The sequence below is a fragment of the Ochotona curzoniae genome, unplaced genomic scaffold (assembly GCF_017591425.1).
Source record: "Ochotona curzoniae isolate NIBS_2020 unplaced genomic scaffold, NIBS_Ocur_1.0 contig_908, whole genome shotgun sequence".
NCBI lineage: Eukaryota > Metazoa > Chordata > Mammalia > Lagomorpha > Ochotonidae > Ochotona > Ochotona curzoniae.
Window position 1 is genome coordinate 11,594,370 of NW_024466607.1, and position 19,653 is coordinate 11,614,022.

The window sequence follows — 19,653 nt, forward strand, 5'->3', positions numbered from 1 at the left end:
AGTTTAGAACTTAATTATGTAGCACTGATGCGGGAGCCTAGCGGCTAAAGTCCTCACCTTGCATGAGTTGGGATCCCACATGGGTGCTGGTTTGTGTCCTGGCTGCTCCACTTCCCATCCTGCTCCCTGCTTGTGGCCTGGGAAGGCAGTCAGGGACGGCCCAAAGCCTTGGGACCCTGCACCTGTGTGGGAGACCTGGAGGACACTCCTGGCTTCGGATCGGCGAGGCTCTGGCCATTGTGGCCACTTGGGGAGTGAATCAAAGGACTGAAGATATTCCTCTTTGTCTCTCTTCTCTGTATATCTGACTTTCCAGTAAAAAAAAAAAAAAAATCTTTAAAAAAAAGAACATAATATGCTTAATTCTAGTACTTTCTCAGGACCTAAGCGATACCATAGGTGTTTTTCTTAAAAAAAAAAAAAAAGTGTGATTTTGTTTCCCAAGTCCTTGCATTGCAGCATTAGCAAAGATTCAGAAAGGAAACAATGTCAGAATAAAAGAATGACATTCGAAATCTGCATTCCCTACCTTCTTCATTGTTTATCAAAGGGGGCCACTAGTCTGAGAATTTACAGTCCACAGTCTGTGACAAGATGGCGGCCCTGGCCAAAGGATTCAGCCCAAGGCAGCACAGCTCAAAGCTCCGAGTGGCAGGAACCAGTACCAGTGGGATGAGGCCCCAGGCCGGAGTCAGGGTTAGGTGGGCCCAGGGGACTGGCAGGTCCCAGGCTAATGCAGCCCCCTCCACCCTGTCCCTGGAGAACAGCAGAACACAGGACCTCACCGGAAGTTCCAAGCTCAAGGACCCCAGGGTGTGGACCCCTCTCGGCCCCAGGCCTGGCCTCTGGCCTTCCCAGACTTCAGACCTTGCCCTGGCTTTGACCTCTATCACCTCCTATCCCCGACCTCACCACCACATTATCTGCCCCAAGCAGGAGCTGACTTCTGGGCAAGAGCCCACAGCACCCGGACATGTCTGCACACACCCATCAGCCGGCCCCAGGCAGTCCTGCTCATCTAGCACAAGCATCCCCAGTCTTGAGGGTCATCCAGGCCTGCTGCCCAGCGCTGGAACTCCTGAGCACCAGGGCTATCTGGTGGTCCATTGCATGAGCAGCCCACTTAGACCTGGGGCCATGTTTAGTAGTGGCTCGGAGAGCTAAAAGTTTGCAGGAAATGCGATGGAACTGGACCCAACGGAATTAGTAAGATGAAATTAATCCTGCATCTATGTCTACCCAGAGACCCCAAAGTCAGAGTGGACACCAAACCAGCAACCAGCCACGGAAGAACACAGCATGGCGACAAAGTCTTTTGACACAGGGAACTACCTGCTAGACAGACTCTGACAGCTGTCGGGGCCGGACAGCCGGCTTCCCCTGCACCATGAGCCCTTTTCTTCACTCCCTTCCTTTCTGCCTGCCTTCACCGGTTCTTTCCCTTCTTCCTCCGAGTTTCAGGGTTTTGTTTTTCTCATTTATGTTAGCCCTCGGACCTCTCCTACTCCAAATGATGAAAATGTTATTGCCAGGGAAGCATGGTACAAACAGGACAGGTCAGAAGCAATGCTAATATCCAAGGACACCCAAACAGGCTGTGTATTCCACTCCATGGGACCTGGGATCACTGATGGAATCAGAAGGGCTTCCTGGTGCCGGTATTTGAAGGAAGTAACAGAAAATATCCTTAAAGCATGCATGATCATTAATACTGGGATTAGCTGTTAAGAAATAACTCACAGCCAATGACAATGAAAGCACTCAACAAGAAGAAATACCAAATGAACTTCAATTTGAATTATGAGTGATGTCTGAACTAGAAGCTGCATTGGTTATAATAAAATATAGGGCAAACCGTAAGAAAACAGGTAAATAAGCCTGACCCAGAAATAAATGACAAGCGCAGGTCACAAGCCCCGTAACAGTGCCACGCTACCTTCGATGACAACCTGTGCTGTGAATGAGCCGGTCTGCTTCCACCTGAAGCCCAGTGAGGCCGTGGCTTTACAACAGCGACCACAATCCCCCAAAATTAAGAGGAGATGAAGAGCTGCACATTATGAATTACAAATTCAAGGACCATCTTTCTGTGTTGCTTAGACCCGATCCATCATAAAAGAAAATTACCTCTGTAACAGGTGTGTTTTCCTGGAGCTCAGTTGTGTGCGAGGCCAGTAAACCGATCACCCGAGCCACCTTGGCCCGTCTGCGGATGGAGAGAAAACAGGTTCAGAGAGGGCACTCGAAGACCGATCCCCAAAGGCACCTCCATGGGGATGCCCGGGGACGACAGGCACACACATCTGGGAACAGGACCCAAACTCCTGTGGGTCCACGGAGAGATGCCAGCAACACTGCCCTCTGCACTCCTGTTTGGAGTGAGCACAAGACTCACATGGCTTAACAGTAACGGCTTCCCCACAGAGCAGAGAAAAACAGTGAGGAGCCGTCCACCTCTCCACACAGAGGCTCCGCTCCAATGATTAGCAACCCCCTGAGCTCCTGTGTAAGCAGTACAGAATTAATACCAAACAGTTAAAGATACACGTCTACATTCACTGTAACAGAAACGTTTCCAATGAAACAGTCTTCTCAATGTCGTGCTATTTTAATCAACACTAGTTTAATACTGCTTGGTCATCTGGCAGAAATCAAACGCTGATGAAGCACTAAGTCACACTTCCGTGCAGTTTCAAAATGTACTTCACGCAGAAAGCTGGGTTTGGTAGGACCGGCCTGAAAGGCCGCACAGCATCTAAGGTAGCACCGTCCCACGGACCATCGTGCCGTTACACAGCTGTTCCACATCTGTACAGTTCAATGTGACATTCACTGGGCACGTGTGGCTCTCTTAACCCCAAATCTCACTGCGGTCCTTAGGCAAATGTTCGACTTGAATTCATTTTCCACTTATATTTAAGTAATTGCTTGGGCTTCAGGCATGTCTGCAATCCTGTAGTTAGCTATTCATCTGCTTCCTGGCTTAGTATTTGTCTCCTCCCCGTCGCTGACCTGGGACATCCCAGGAGGCCAGGCTTGCCCCTGCCCCCTCTGTGATCCCCTTTAGCTTGGAGTCATGAGCGCTTCCCCCGCCACTCCCAAATGTTGGCAGAATGAACAGAAGCAGACAAAATCTAAGACTACACACAAGGTCCCAAAACAATGGGGAGAAGGCAGGAGATGGCCAACGTAATTCCAGGCTGAAAGCATTAAACAAACGGCTCGTGCTGTGGTGCAGATGGGGAACCCCACTTGGGAGGCCAGCATCACTGACCAGGGCACTGGTCCCAGCCCCAGCGGCTGCACTTCCGACCCAGTATGCAGTTCCCTCCTGATGCACCTGGGAGAGCAGCAGCAGAATGGATCCTTGCCACCTCGTGGGAGACCAACATCGAGTTCCAGGCTTCCAGCTTTGACCTACACCAGCCCCACATGCTGCGGCCATCCGGGGTGTAAATCGGCACACAAGCCCTTATACATGCACACAATCTCTCTCTGCCTTTCAAAAAACCAAAAAATCAAACTCTTTTTTAGTAAAAAAATAAATAAATAAATAAAAGCCCACAATTTTACAATCCTAGTTTCTAACCTTAAATAATTGTAATACATAACCCTAAATCTTTTCCCAAGCAGAAAATGTTTGAAATTCTAATACTTATCCTTAAATTCAAATACAGTTGAGAGAGTAAGTCCAGGCAACCAGGACAAAAAGAAGTATGAGAACAAGAAAATAAACAAAAGCTTTCAAAGGCAATTATTCAAATTAAAAATCATTAACTGGAGGGGCTGAAAAATAAAATCGGCAAGGATAAATGCCAAACTTGGGATAAAGTCACAGAACAGCAATAAAAATACAAATCTGACAGTTCTTCAATAGGCTCAACTAAGAGCTGGCATGTGAGCCAGCCCACTCCACTGCCACAGATGGACTCTACAGAAACACAAACATGCCCACAGCAGCACTACTCAACGACAGTCAAATGTGGCAAGAGCCCAACTGTCCATAAAGAATGGATCCATTAAATGTGGCGTGACCACTACGGTGCAATGTCTCCAGCCACTGACAGAACAACGCAAGGACTGGCATTGTGGCACCTCTAGTAACATTGCCTACAGCAATATGGCCCATATGGGCACACCAATTTGCAACCCAATTACTCCACTTCCAATGCAGCTCCCTGCTAATGTGCCTGGGAGAGCAGCAGAGGCTGGCTCAAGTCTTTGAACCCCTGTGCCATATCCATATGGGAGAAGCTCCAGGCTCCTGGCTTTAGACCAGTCCAGCCTCAGGTGGCTTAGCCATTGGGGGAGTGAACCAGCAGATGGAAGTTCTGTCTCTCCCTCTGTTACTCTGCCTTTCAAATGAGTCATTTTTTAAAAAGTGAATTTTATGGAGTGGGAATCATAATTCAATGAAAGAGCTAGCGAAGTAAAATTTAAGGGTCAAGAGACACAATATCCCACACTCATCCTTGAGAGCTTCAGGAGCAAAAGGGATGAAATGAAAGAGCATGATTTTCCACAGAAATAATTCAAATCTAAAGGGCAGGCAGGCTGGATGACAGTAAGTTAAGCCACTGACTGTGCCTCTGGCACCCCATGTGAATGCAGTCTGAACCCTGGCTGATGCATCTTTCATAGAGCTCCCTGTTCCTCTCTCCGGGAAGGCAGCAGCAGATGGCCCAGGAGGCTTCAACGTGACCCAGCCCCAGTGATGCAACCATCTGGGAAGCGAACCAGTGTATACAAGATATCTCTCTCTCTGTCCCTCTCTGTCTCTAACTCTGAATTCCAAATAGTAAAAAAAAAAAAAAAAAAAAAACACCTCAGTGGTGCACCAGTGAAATTCCACAGGATAGACCTAGTGACACTGGTCCAACGTCCTCCAGCCACAAGCAGCACAAGGGAGGGAACACCAACATCGAAGTACGGGACCAGGTCCGAGGATGACAACCACACAGAGCGAGACTCAAAGGAGCAACAAATCCAGGGCTAGTCAGCACAGACCTCCCGGAAGACTGGCGGTTAGCACACCAGTAATAAGGGAAACAAACGAAGCCCAGCAGCACTTTCTCTCCTATCTGGGCACACAATTTTCTGCAAGGATGCCAGGATCATTTGATCGGGGAAAGGACAGCCTTTCTGCAAATGGTAGAAAGAAAGTAACAGTCATATCCTTCTCACTCTGCCTTGCTTCCAGAAAACTCAAGCACATGAACACAATCCTTGCGGGTTGTGAACAGCATCCACGGTAAACGAGGCGCGACACGAGGGAAAGTTAGAGACAAGGGAAACCCCCTAGGACATTTAAGTTAAACACGCATGGCCATCAGAGCAGCACTTGACCATGACTCCTTAAAAGTAGCAGCTAAGAAGGTTTCCAAAGTAACTCGGCAAATCCCAGAACTTTACTAATATTGGGACAATTCTGAAATCTTCCAAAATGTGCAATCAGGATGCCTAGAGCCAGAGTCATCATCACTTCAAAATAATCTGTCGGGCCCGGCGTGGTGGCGCAAGTGGTTAAAGGTCCTCGCCTTGCACGCCTGGGATCCCACATGGGCGCCGGTTCTATCCCGGCAGCCCCGCTTCCCTTCCAGCTCCCTGCCTGTGGCCCAGGAAAGCAGCTGAGGATGGCCCAAAACTTTGGGACCCTGCACCCGCGTGGGAGACCCAGAAGAGGCTCCTGGCTTCAGATCGGCACAGCATCGGCCGTTGCGCTCACTTAGGGAGTGAATCATCAGACGGAAGATCTTCCTCTCTGTCTCTCCTCTCTGTATATCCGCCTTTCCAATAAAAAATAATAATAATAATAATAAAAATAAAACAAAATAATCTGTCATGATTAAGACGGCTGCCCTTGTGAAAAATACGCGTTTTGGTAGCGTACTTCATAAAACCATCAAGAATAACTTTTTACAAATACAAATGTTACTTACATATCCCAGTTGGGGGCAATTCGCAGCTGCTGGACGAGCAATTGGAACTAGAACACAAAACGAAAGGGAACATGTAATCCAAGACACAGCACAAGTGACAGGTCCGTGAACGCATCAGACCCTGTGCAGGACTGCAGTGGAGAGCGAGCGCCAAGTTTACCTGCACATGCGCAGAAGCACTGAGGTGAGGAAATAAAAACCAAGTTCAGTACTTCATTTCTTCGCTTCCGTTATAAAAGTCCCCAAATAGCCACACACTGCCCCCACATGCCCACCCAACAAAAGGAACTCTAATACTAGCCTAGAAGCAGATGACCTTAGACTTTGTTCAAGCAGGTCCCAAAGGAGGGCTCACTGCAGCCAACTCATGCAAATCGCTCTCATTCCTAGGCTGACCCCTAGGGCTCTGCTGGACTCCTAGCAGTCCATCGATGTGCCAGGGCAATCCAAGAGGTCCCATTTCTGGAGGAAGAGGAGACCAACTCCCTTCAACAGCATGCCAGAAACATCAGGGTCAGTAGCAAATCTGCGTTAGTCTAAGTGGGTAGGTCACGCCACTGGCCAGCAAGAAGGTCCGCCTTCTGGCTTCTGATATGAAATACACTTCACAAACACTACAAAACAGCATGACATGACATGCAAACCCGAGTGTCACAGAGGCTCAAAACCACCATCTCCTCGACCACTCTGAGGCCTTGGCATGAAATAGTAGCATTTTCATGAATCTATAATCTGGATAAACTACTTTTTTTTTCATTGCAATGAAATCAAATTAATATTGGAGCACTTATCAAATCTCTAGGGGAACATAAAAGCTAGAGGTCTTCAGACAAGCCACAGGACTCAGGTTTTACGTCGCAGCCACCTACCAGTGGGGAATGAAGGAGCCTGGGTGCCACCTCCTTGTGCCCGGCCACCACACACAAATAGCAAAGGAGATTCAGTTTGGCCCGGGAGGCCCCGGCGCTCTTCTCGCTGGAATCGATCTGTGAGCACAGCTGCTGCAAAAAATCGCTCCAATCTTGGTCTTTCAGGAATATTAACTTCTCCACTGGAAAGGAAATAGTCAAAGGATCACAAAGGAAAGGATCGCTGCAAGCATGGCATGAGAGATGAACTCAACACACAATTTTGATCACTAAGTTGAGAACAGAGCAAACAGCGACATTTTTCCAAAGATAAACACTACCTTTCATGGGTCCTTCAAAAGACCTCACCTCTTTCTATTCACGCAGTTTTTAACCACTTTGATGGAAAAGCCACACTTAACAAAAGGCAGCAGACGGGCTCAGGGTGGCCTGGTGGTCTAGAATGTGACAGTCCTTCACAGTTGGAAAGGGATGCAATTAAAAATCTCTCGTTAAAAACTTGGAGATCTGTACAGACCCACAGTCTGCAAAAAGTTCATGGGGGAAAAGAAATGTGTATCCTGAAATCTACTAGGCATGGCAGGGGCACGGCCCAGGGGTTAAGACCCTGGTTAGGACGCCTGCACCTAAATTTGAATGCCTGGGTTTAGGTTCCATTTTGACTCCCAGTTCTAGCTTCCCGCTAATGTGACTCCCGGAGGCAGCAGGCGATGACTCAAGTGGCAGGGTTCCTCTCAGGTATGGCAGAGATGCCAGCCGAGTTCCTAGCTCCTGGCTCCACTCAGCCTGGCCAAAACCTAACCATGGCAGATACCTGGGGCATGAACCCACAGGCAGGCATGCTTTCTGCATTTGTCTCTGCCTCTCAAAGAAAGGAAATGACCCATGAATTTCAAAAACCTTTTATGTCCTAATTTTCTTGTATTTTCTGTGAATGTTTAAAAAGATCCTCACAAAATGTAAAGTGCAATGAAACTTGGGAGAAAAAACAGACTTTGTATAAATAAGTCAATTCAGTCCTAAAATATTGCTGGGGAGGGGAAACCTTGAAATTGTGTGCTTGTTTTGAAGTCTCACTGAATTGATTATTAACCAGATTAATATAGTAACTGAAACCGTCTGGAATTCCTACTGCAAATTCCTATAAGAAGCAAAAACCAGGAAACGTCATTAAAATATCATCTGTCTCTTTAGCTAATCTCCATCTTGAACAATACCAAATTGCAAAAATAAATTTCTAAAAGATTAAGAGAAAAAGTGGAAGAATATTATTTCCACATAACCATTCTCTAGGTTTTCATAAAGAATGGTCTTGGCATTGAGAGCTAACTCACCTATTTCAGTTCACTTTAGTTAAAAAAACATTCTTTTAAATGGTTTCCTTTATGCTTTTGTCAGGGACTAACTTGATCCATGTAAGCTATTTCTTGGCCCACTTAAACTTGAATGTGTTTTATTTATTTCGAATCTAAAACAAATCAGATTCTGTCCTAAAAATAGTTAAAAAAAATAATTCTTCTCCAAATATAACTAAATTGTCTAATATAGAATGTGGGGCCTGGCATGGTAGCCTAAATTCCTCACCTTGAACACACTGGGTGCCAGTTCTAATCCCGGCAGCCCCGCTTCCCAGCCAGCTCCCTGCCTGTGCCTGGGAAAGCAGTCGAGGACGGCCCAAAGCCTTGGGACCCCACACCCGCGTGAGAGACCAGGAAAAAGCTCCTGGCTTTGGATCGGCTCGGCTCAGCTCCTGCTGTTGTGGCCACTTGGGGAGTGAATCATCTGAAGGAAGAGTTTCCTCTCTGTCTCTCCTCTCTGTTTCTGATTTTCCAATAAAAGTAAGTCTTTTTAAAAAATTGAATGTGAACAAAATAAAATTAAGAGTAATTTTTAAGATTTATTTTTATTGGAAAATCAGATTTACAGAGAGAAGCTGAGACAGATCTTCCTTCCACTGGTTCATTTCCTAAATGGTTATAATGGCCCAAGCAGAGCCAATCCAAAGCCAGGAGCTAGGAGCTTCTTCTGGGTCTCCCACATGGGTTCAGGCTCCCAAGGACTTGAGACATCCTCCATTTCTTTCCCAGGCCACAATCAGGGAGCTAGATGGGAAGCGGAACAGCCAGGACACAAATAGGTGCCCATATTGGATGCCAGCACTTGGAGGTGGAGGATTAGCCAGTTAAGCCAACATGCCAGCCCCAACATAAATCATTTTAAGGTATATAAAAGTTTCTGCTGCTCCCCTGAATCACACTTCCTTTAGCTGACTGGAAATCTCATCATCATCTAACCACCTCTATTCCCACATCATCCCTATAGACGCAAAGTATCCCAGCTCAGTTCTCAACTGTGCAGGTTCCCCTAGTAGAACACAAGTCAACTCTTCACTGGGGTCCCCAATTCTGTGCATTCAGTAGAGGTCCAAAAATGATGGAAATACAACTGTTCTCAAGGGGACAAGCAAGACGAGACCATGCACTCTCTAACCCAGAAAATTCCAGGGTCATGGCAACTTTCCTATCCACACGAGCGCACAGTGGCCTGGATTCGCTGAGCAATGGCAAAGGCTGGCATGGAAGGACTACAACCTGTTTAACTTACACAACACTACCTCAAGAATTCCATCCAGCTGGCAAGAAAATAGGAACGCAGTTATCAATACATAAATACTCCATTTGCAAACAGATTTGTATTATCTGCATTAAGCAGTCTGCATTAAGCAGTTAAGCATTAAGCATTTAAGCATTAAGCAGTTTCTACAGCCTTTATGACCCTACCTGAATGCACTGGTAGATGCAGTATTTTTGGATCAAATTTAATTGGTGGTTGTTTCATGATCTGTAAAAAAAAAAAATTAAAACTTTATAGAGATGTCTGAAGACAAAACTGTCACCTATAGCACATTATAAATCAATAAAGGCAAAAAAAAAAAAAACTAAGATGTAATTGCTACCAAAAATAAACACAATAGTGCCCTTTCAGACTAAAACATAAAGACTATGTGTTAAAATAATTTTGATTGGGCCCAGCGTGGTGGCGCAGTGGTTAAGGTTCTCGCCTTGCACGCCCAGGATCCCATATTGGCGCTGGTTCTAATCCCGGCAGCCCCGCTTCCCATCCAGCTCCCTGCTTGTGGCCCAGAAAAGCAGTCGAAGACGGCCCAAAGCCTTGGGACCCTGCACCCGCGTGGGAGACCCAGAAGAGGCTCTTGGCTTCAGATCAGCATAGCATCAGCCGTTGCGCTCACTTGGGGAGTGAATCATCGGACAGAAGATCTTCCTCTGTCTCTCCTTTCTGTATATCCGCCTTTCCAATAAAAATAAAATAAATCTTTAAAAAAAAGAATAAATTGGGCCCGGCGCGGTGGCGCAAGTGGTTAAAGGTCCTCGCCTTGCACGCCTGGGATCCCATGTGGGCGCCGGTTCTAGTCCCGGCAGCCCCGCTTCCCTTCCAGCTCCCTGCCTGTGGCCTGGGAAAGCAGTCGAGGACGGCCCAAAAGCTTTGGGAACCTGCACCCGCGTGGGAGACCCGGAAGAGGCTCCTGGCTTCGGATCGGCATAGTATCGGCCCGTTGCGCTCACTTGGGGAGTGAATCATTGGACGGAAGACCTTCCTCTCTGTCTCTCCTCTCTGTATATCCGCCTTTCCAATGAAAAAATAATAAAAATAAATCTTTAAAAAAAAGAATAAATAAATAAAATAATTTTGACTGATATCTACAATAAAATAAAGCATCATAGAAAAGATTCACCCAGGAGCTGCAAGCACAGGAGGTCAAGCCACAGCCTGTGACACACGCATCTCATCTGAGAGTGCTGGTTCAAGTCCCAGCTGCTACACTTCCAATCCAGCTTCTGGATAACGCACCTAGGAGTCAGCAGGAGATGGCCAATAGCTTGGGTCCCCACTGCCCATGAGAGACCAGGAGTCCCTGGCTCCTGGCTTTGACCTGAGCCTCCCGTGGTACTGTGACCATTTGGGAATGAAAGATCTGTCTCTTTTACCTGCTCACTCACTCGTTCTTTCTCACTCTCACTCTGACATTCAAATACATCTTAATGAAAAAAAAGAAGGGCTGGTACCTTGGCACAACAGGTAAAGCCACTGTCATCTGCATACCTTGGGGTTGTCGATAATCGGGGTGACGACGAGATCCGAGTCGGTGTAGATCAGTTCCCTCATCCGGGACTCCAGCTCCTGCTGACTGAGGCGTCCGCTTGGAACCTGAAACGAGCACGAGGTGTGGGCTTTGTTCATGTGACCAGGGCAAGAACTTGAAGTGACTGAGCTTGTGGTTTGCTGGGAAACCATCAGGGTCCAAAAGACCACTTCATTGATATTCAAAAAACACATTCGCAGTCTCACGGGGTCTTTGCCAAAACCCACAGTGTCCTCTCGTTGTCCACATCTTTGTCCTGTCTTACCAATGTTCACAGAGTAGTGAGCCGCTAAGCCTGGCTAGAACCTGAAACCACACGGTGGTTGAAATTCTGACCAGCAAAGAGGCTAGTTGGTCTTACAGTTACCACTACACCTTACACCTGTCACTCAGAGCACACGACTCAAATAGCTTTACAGCAGATTCAATATGAAGTTAAAACAGCTGCAAAACACACAAAACACAACACTCTTGGTCTGTAGTACTGATCTTTTATGGAAATTATACACCTAAACTTCATATTCATTAAGCCTAGTTAGAGCTAGTAAGAATAACAAGGTGAGATACTCCTTAAACAGAATCTTCATTCTAATGCTACACCCTCACTATTTGACATCAGGGAAAAAAAAAATGACTTATGGAGGGCCAGCATGGTAGTCTAGTGGCTAAAATCCTCACCTTGCACACGCCAGGATCCTATATGGGTGCCAGTTTGTGTCCCGGCCACCCCACTTCCCATCCAGATCCCTGCTTGTGGCCTGGGAATGCAGTCGAGGATGGCGCCAAGTCTTGGGACTCTGCACCCACACGGGCGACCCAGAGGAAGCTCCTAGCTCCTGGCTTTGGATTGGCTCAGTTCCAGCCATTGTGGCCACTTGGGGAGTAAATCATTGGAAAGATCTTCCTCTCTGTCTCTCCTCCTCTCTGTATATGACTTTAATTAAAAATAAATATTTTTTTAAAAAACTGGCTTCAGTAGAGATTGGTTTGGATGGGAACCAAAGAAAAATGAGGAGCGCAGGAGCAAGACTGTTGCCATCTGCAGTGAGTGTCCATTCTTCTCTGAGCCCTTTGGAAATCGATGACACCATTTGCAAGCTATACAAATTACCAACTAAAAATTGGTCTGTGATAAAAAAAAATATTGAATCTTTTCAGTCCCACCTCTGTCTTGGCAGGGCTACACCAAACAACCTTGCTAGCCTCACATAACCTTTGTCCCAGACAGATGTCCTCCACCCCTGCAAGAAGCTGATGCCCCATGTGAGGTCGGGGCACTTGGAAAGGGGGAAAATTCATTAATAGAGCAAAACGTTGGAAACCCTGCTGATTTCACACTTGCCAAAACTGCCAGCAAATGGCATCAGGCCTTAGAGGAGAAAAAGATATCGATATTTAAAAGATGGGGCTGGTTTAGTGTGGCATAGCAAGCTGGTCCTACGCCTGTGGTAGTGGTATCTCATACAGGCTCCCGTTTGTGCCCCAGCTGCTCCATTTCCCATCTAGCTCCCTGGATATGGCCTGGGAAAGCAGCAGAGGATAATCCAAACCCTTAGGCCACTACACCCACATGGAAGACCTGGAGGAAGCTCTTGGCTTCTTGTTTCAGATTAGCTCAGCTCTGGCCATCATGGCCATATGAGAAGTGGGCCAGCAGATGGAAAACCTATCTTTCCTCCTCTCTCCGTAAAACCTGTCATTCAAATGTTTAAAAAAAGATTTGAGAGAAAAGTGGCAAAATTATCTTTATTATAGAGATAGATATATCCAGAAAGCCAAAAATTCAAAAACTGGAAAGTTGTTCAAAATAGTGTAAGAATTAGATAAGTGAACAGTGTACATAAAAATATTCCTATGGACAACATGAACACAAATAGCAGGCTATAGTAATTTACTTCCTTATTCACAGTAACAAAAATGTATCATATTTTCAAATGCACTTTATTTTCAGTGATCTTCTATTAAACATCTAACCAAAAAGTGATATCTTAATTATAGTCATTAATATTAAATTTCAAGGTAGAAAAAAGCTCTATTTGGTCCAAACATTAAAACATCTTGTGTCAAAGGACACCATCAAGAAAGTGAAAGGACAGCCCATAGGATAGGAAAAATACTTACAAATCATGTATGTCTAATGTGTGAAGAATTCCTACTCAAAAATTAAAAGTTAAATAACTCAAACATGACCAAGAGATTTGGATACACAAGTCTCCTAAGATGACAGACAAATAGCCAATAAGCACGTACGATGCTTAACGTGACAGTCATCAAGTGAATGCAAATCAAACCCACAGTGGCAGCATTTCACACCCACCCAGATGGTTACAAGCAAGCAGAGAGACACCACGGGACTACTCATGGTAGCCAAGAAGTAGAAGCAATTCAGGTGTCCATCAACAGATGAACAGCCAAACTATGGAGTATTCACAACACAAGATTCAGCCTTAAGAAGTAATGAAATCCTGGCACATGCTACAACATGAAAGAACTTTCAAAGCATTATGCTAAACAGGCTAAGTGAGACACAGAAGGACACATATTGTATAATGCCACCTATTCCTGGGACCTAGGATAAACACATTGTTAAAGCCAGAAAGTGCAGTCCTGGCTGCCAGGAGGTGAGGGGAGGGGGGAAAGGAGAATGACTGATGGACACATTTGTGATGATGAACCAGTTCTGGAGATGGATGATGGACAAATGAGAATGTGCTTTCTGTCTGTCAACTATCCACTCAGATGTTAAAATGGCTAGATCAGACGAGATGTATATGTTTCCGCAACTAAAACAAAAAGGCAAACAACAGAGTGGGTGGCGAGGTATGAAATCTTACACTCTCATACATTTCTGGTGGAATGTAAAATGGTGCGGCTGCTTTGGAAAAAACAATGTGGCCCCAGAAAGTTAGACAAGGAGGTATCATTTGTCACAGCAATTCCACTCCTAGATAGAAATTCAAAGAGAAATGAAGGGGCCAGCACTGTGGCATAGTGGGTAAAGCTGCCACCTACAACCTCAAAATCCCATATAGGCAGTGTTCCTATCCCTGTTGCTCTGCTAATGTGCCTGGGAAATCAGCAGAGGATGGTCCAGCTCTTGGGGTCCCTGCACCCTCGTGGGCACCCCAAAGGAAGATCATGGCAACCTATCCTGGCTGCTGTGATCATCTGGGGAGTGAACGATGGCTCTCTCTAACTCTGCCTTTCAAATAAATAGCAAATTAAAAAAAAAAAAAAAAAGAAAAGAAAAAAAGACAAAGTAAAACATGCCTGGACAGAATTATGTAAAAACATGCTCAGAGCAGCATGTTCACTCCAGCCGAGGAGAAAGCAACCTCAAAGTCCACCAAGTAACAAAACAAACCAACAAAGATGTGGCATATACAAAAGAATGTTACTTGGCAACAAAAAGAACTCTCGCACTGACACACACTGCAACTTGGGCGAATCTTGAACATGAAGTGGGAACAGTGGAGAAGGGCCACATGTCCTATGGTTCCACTTCTATGACGTGTTCACTGGTTGCCTACAACAGTGAGTGGTGGAAGAAACGGGAGGAAACCATGGGGAGGCGGGTCCCCAATAGATCATGGGGTTGGTTGCTCAGTTCTGTGACTGTGCTTAAAGGCCCACTGTGCGCTGTAAAGGAGTAAATCATCACAGCTCAGCAAAGCTGCTAACTAATAAAACAAACAGGAAGCAATTCAATGGGATGTCTCCCTTGGGTTACTTACTAGAAAATGTAAGGATCAGAAAAGGTGATTTCCCGTAATACTGCAGGTAAGAAAGTCCTTCCTGTGACAAACTGCAATGGCTCTTCGGAGCCTCTCTATTCCACCCAGAAAGCCATTTTTCCTTCTCTGCTCACCTTGGTTGAAGGAGAAGTCCTTTGGGGGGAATTCTGAGTCACAACCTCTCCCGGACTCACCCCCACTGCCGTGCTTGTTCTTGGAGTGGGACGGGAACTGAAAGACACATGCCAGAGAACGTTAAGCAGGTTCTGTGAGTCTGATTTGCTATCAACTAAGGCCAAATGCTCTGTGAAAAAAATGATAGTATATTATTCTTCCATGATCTCACAATTTCTAAAGATTTGTTTTTTGTGGAAAACGCAGATCCAACTTAATAGAAAAAGAGAAAGAACTTCCATCCACTGGTTCACTCCCCAAACAGCTGCAACAGCTGGCGCTGAGCTGATCTAAACATAGGAGGTTCTCCTGGGTCTCACACACAGGTGCATGGTCCCAAGGTTTGGGCTGTCCTATAATGCTTTCCCAGGCCACAAGCAGGGAGCTGAATGGGAAGCAGGGCCCCTAGGATTAGAATCGGCGCCCATATGGGACCCTGGCATGTTCAAGGTGAGGAATTTAGCCACTAGGCCTTTGCGCCGGGCCCGACTTTTTCTTATCTTAAAACATTTTTTCTGGCACTTTTGTTGTGGTGAAAAGGGTTAAGTCACCATCTGGTCACCTATTCAAATCTTAGCTGCTCTATCTACTACCCAGCTCCCACCAACATGCCTGGGAATGCGGTGGAAGTCTTTAGACCAAGGCAACCCCCATGGAGACCCGAATGGAGTTCCACCCTCCCGCCCAACTTGGTGCAGCCCTGGCTCCTGTGGCCACTTGGAGTAAGGCAGCAGATGGATGATCTCTCCCTTGGTCCATAACTCTGCCTTTTAGGTAAATAACTGATTTTTAAAAATTTTTCTAATCAAGTCATTATACTTCTAAAATTATTTCCTTCAAGTTCTCAAAAATAAGAATTCTCATCTGTTACTTTTTGTCTACTCAGTATGTCCTCGGCAGTAAAAATTTATCAGGGTATTTCAAAAGGTTCATGGAAAATGGAACTGAAAATTAAATCCAATTTAATACAAAATATTTAAGCTCATGCACTCCAGGGGCTTTCAAAAAGTTCCTGGAGATTGCACATTATGAAAAAATACACTAATTTCAACAATGTCATCTAAATAAAATATCTGAATTCCATTTTTTAACTACCCCATAGAGCAGAAACTGTAGAGGAGTCTACAAAACTGAATTTCAAAATGTCTAAAATGCATACAGATAAATTTAATAAACTTAAAATCTAAATATAGGCAAAACAGATGAGATTACAGTTAGTCACTACAAACCCTATTTATGAAACAAAACTAATTAAAATTTTTTTTACAATTACTAAGATATAGCAGTCCGTATCAGTAAGATGCAACTCTGATTTTTAAATTCCTCAATGACTATAAGCTCTTCAAGTTTTACATATCAAAAAAAGTTTAAAAATGTAACCTCTTTTTCCTGTAAGTTCTTATCCAAATAAAAAAAGATGAACTTACAAAATGTATTTTACATTAACGAACAAAAAGAAAAACTAAGTGGTTTTGTTAAAATGTTTTAAAATATAGAACAAAATCCAGATGCCAGCTTCCATTTCTCTTCCACTAACTTCCTTGTGTTTTAAGTTTCATTTATTTCTGTTTGAAAGGCAGATTTACAGAGAGACGAGAGAGAGAATCTTCCACCCATTGGTTCAATAACAAGTGGTCACAACACTACACAGAGTGTGGGCACTACAAAGCCAGGAGTCAGGAGCTTCTTCTAGGTCTCCATGTGTGCCATCTTTCACTGCTTTCCTAGGTGCAGGAGCAGGGAGCTGGATCAGAAGCAGAATGGCTGGGACTCGAAGTGGGCCCATGCAGGATGCCAGCATTATAGGTGGAAGCCTAAGCCACTGCATCATGGCCCTTTACTGTTGTTGTTTTCTCTTTTGACATACCTGAGAAGAAACATGGACTCATTCGGTTGGCCCCCAAGAGTGCTCTTAGGCCGCAGTTCAGTTGGGTTTTCTGTGGTGGGAAAATAGCATATTACTCCCAAAGACCCACAATATCACAGGCCAGGTATGATACTGACAAAGAGTGGTAACACTGAAACCAGAGACAGAGGAACAGCATTCTCAGTGGCATGAAAGAGTTGAAACAAATGCTCACCCAGACGGAAAGAGTGATTCAGCCGGTGCCCTTGGGCCTGTCCACTCAGAGGGGTCTGCAACAGCTCCAAGGAATCCTGTGGTCCAGAACATTCTATCACATTCCTGGAGAAAGTCAACACAACCAAAGTGACTATGGCAGACACTTGGTGGTTTTATGTGTACAACAGGAAGTTATAAAGGTGCAGTTTCTATCCATGAGGCTTTGTCCTAAGGAGTCTGTAAACCTTATTTCTGAACAACAATTGGCAGCAGGCCAACAGGGGAAGTAAACCAGAACCGGGAGGGCCACTGAAACCAGCACTGGGTTTCCCTTCCATACTGTTCTGGGCCCAAAGACAACAAGTACAGGCAGAAAGGAGCCCTCTGGTCCTGTTATAAGATGTGGAAAAAGGGTCAGAGGGGGCAGGAGCTCCTGGCTTTGGACTGGCTCTGCTCAGGCCATCGTGGCCCCTTGGGGATTGAACAAGTGGATGGCAAATTTTTCTCTGTCTCTCCTTCTCTCTGTAAATCAGCCTTTCCAATAAAAACAAATAAATGTTTAAAAAGAAAAAAATTACACTCTGCTGTCTGCACAGATGGTGTGATGTGTCTACGGGAGAAACGTACAGTTAATGTAAAACAGTTTGCTAATTAGACGATATTCCTATATATCTAAACGCATAGTCAAGAAACAACAACTTGTTAGAATTTACTCTTTCAAATCACATGCGAAGATTTAAATATTCATCTTGTAGAATAAAAGATGGGGTATTATGGTAAATAGTATCTGTTTTTAAAAAGTATTTTCACTTTCTGACATATGCTCCCCAAGAATCCTGTGGGAGAAACAGCAGAGCAAGAATTCTCCCACTTATTTCAATGAGGACCAGCTGAGAGGCGGAATTGTTTTGTGACTTGTTGGCACGGACCATCCAGGACCAGGGACCAGTCCACCAGCACCACTTTGGCAGGGCTTGGTTGTCAGCCCTGGAAGGTGGGAGCACTCACAGCACCTAACACAATAATGAGAGCATGGCTGAAGTTCACTGGGCTATGGAAACACATGGAACAACTCAAATAGAATTCAGACTTCTCTACCTAACACATTGAATTTATCAAGATTAAACGCTTTTAATTTTATTTTTCATATTATTTGCATAGTTGAGAGAAATGCACACCATGTGGGCCTTCGATTAAATGCTGCGGCTTAACCTAGCCTGCCTGTACCCATTCTGATCCTTGCAAGTGCAGCAGCCTAGCTCAGCTTAGCCCACTCCGCAACAGAGCCCACATGCCTGCCGACAGGTGCTAAGGCCCTACCTGGATCTGACAGCCCTACCTCTCAGCTCTCCACTCAGGAGTAGAAACAGTGGCCCAGCAGGGATGTCTCCCAAATTCCCCTACCAGGTTGGCTCCCAGCTCTGGGTCTCACACGTGCCAGCAGGTGCTGTAGCCTAAGCTGAGATGGTCTACCCGCCGTTTCTGCATTTGCCAGTGAGTGCTGCATCTGGCTCAGCCCACCCTGCCCCACTCCCAGGTCTCACTGGCAGGTACAGCCGCCTAGCCCAGCCAGACCCACATCTACTCCTGGCCCTCATGTTAACTAGTGAGCGTTGACCCAAATTCTGCCTGCCCAGCACCCCATTCTGGCTCTCATTCTTGGCAGCATGTATTGCAGACTAGCCCAGGCCAGCCCACCTCCAGACCCAGCCCACACATAAGTTGACGGGTGCTGCACTGCAGCCTGGCCTGCCCTGCTCTGGCTCTCATGCTCACCAGTGGGAACTGCAGATTAGCAGGGGAGTTCCTTACGTTCTCCTATCAGGCCGGCTACCAGCACCAGACCTTGAGTGTGCCAGAAGGTGCTGCAGTCCAGCCTAACTAGCTCACAGCCATTCCACCTCTCACCCGTGGGTGAGACAGCCTAATCCATCCTGGCTCACCCCCCAAAACCACATTTTCATGTGACTCAGCAGCTCCCATACCCCCCTCTGGCTCTTGCAAGCACCAGCAGGTGCTAGAGCCTAGCCCAGTCTGGCCCACCCACAGACCCAGTCCACACACACATGCTGATAGGTGCTGCAACCTTGCCAGCTGGTTCACCACCAGCTCCAGCTCACAGGTGGGAGCTGTAGTCTAGCAGGGGAGTCCCCTAAGTACCTCTACCAGGCCCATTGCCCGGATCTTGTATGTGCTGGCAAGTGCTTCGGCTCAGCCTTGCATGGTACACCCCCAGTCTCAGCTCTCATTGGCAGATGTTGCAGCCTAGCCCCTGCCTCAGTTCTTGCACATGAAAGCAAATGCTGCAGTCTGGCCCAACCCAGTCTATACACATGCCAACAAGGGCTGTAGCCTTGCCTGGCCCACCCACAACCCCAGATCTCATGCGTGCCAGTGGGTGTCATCACCCTGCTTGGCATGGTCTACCCTCAGTCCCAGACTTTGCATGTGCCAGCAGGTGCTGCAGCCTGACACAACCTGGCCTCCTCCCAGCCCCAGCTCCTGCGAGTGTTGACAAGTTCTGCAGTTGAGCCTGCCTCAGCCCAAAAACCACCCTCAGCTCTCACAGAAACCAATGGATGCTGTAGTCCCTCAAAAATGAGCCCACAAATCCCCTACAGAGTCTGTCCCCGGATCTGGTTCTCTCATATTCCAGTGGATGCTACAGCCCAGTCTGACATGGTCCACTCCCTGCCCCTACACTCACAGGCAG

The 19,653-nt window shown here is 46.2% G+C and overlaps 1 protein-coding gene across 2 annotated transcripts in view; it reads right to left on the minus strand.

Annotated features, from left to right (window-relative positions):
* The window catches only part of ULK4 (unc-51 like kinase 4), a 286,847-nt gene that overhangs the window by 247,912 nt on the left and 19,282 nt on the right, over positions 1-19,653 (minus strand). For both annotated transcript variants that reach the window (XM_040994292.1, XM_040994293.1), the window contains exons 9-16: positions 16,960-17,063; positions 16,746-16,815; positions 14,839-14,935; positions 10,931-11,035; positions 9,589-9,649; positions 6,809-6,990; positions 5,940-5,986; positions 2,128-2,206 (exon numbers count right to left, since the gene is read on the minus strand). In XM_040994292.1, the coding sequence (XP_040850226.1) occupies positions 2,128-2,206; positions 5,940-5,986; positions 6,809-6,990; positions 9,589-9,649; positions 10,931-11,035; positions 14,839-14,935; positions 16,746-16,815; positions 16,960-17,063 (745 nt within the window). The remainder of the gene's footprint in view (positions 1-2,127; positions 2,207-5,939; positions 5,987-6,808; positions 6,991-9,588; positions 9,650-10,930; positions 11,036-14,838; positions 14,936-16,745; positions 16,816-16,959; positions 17,064-19,653) is intronic.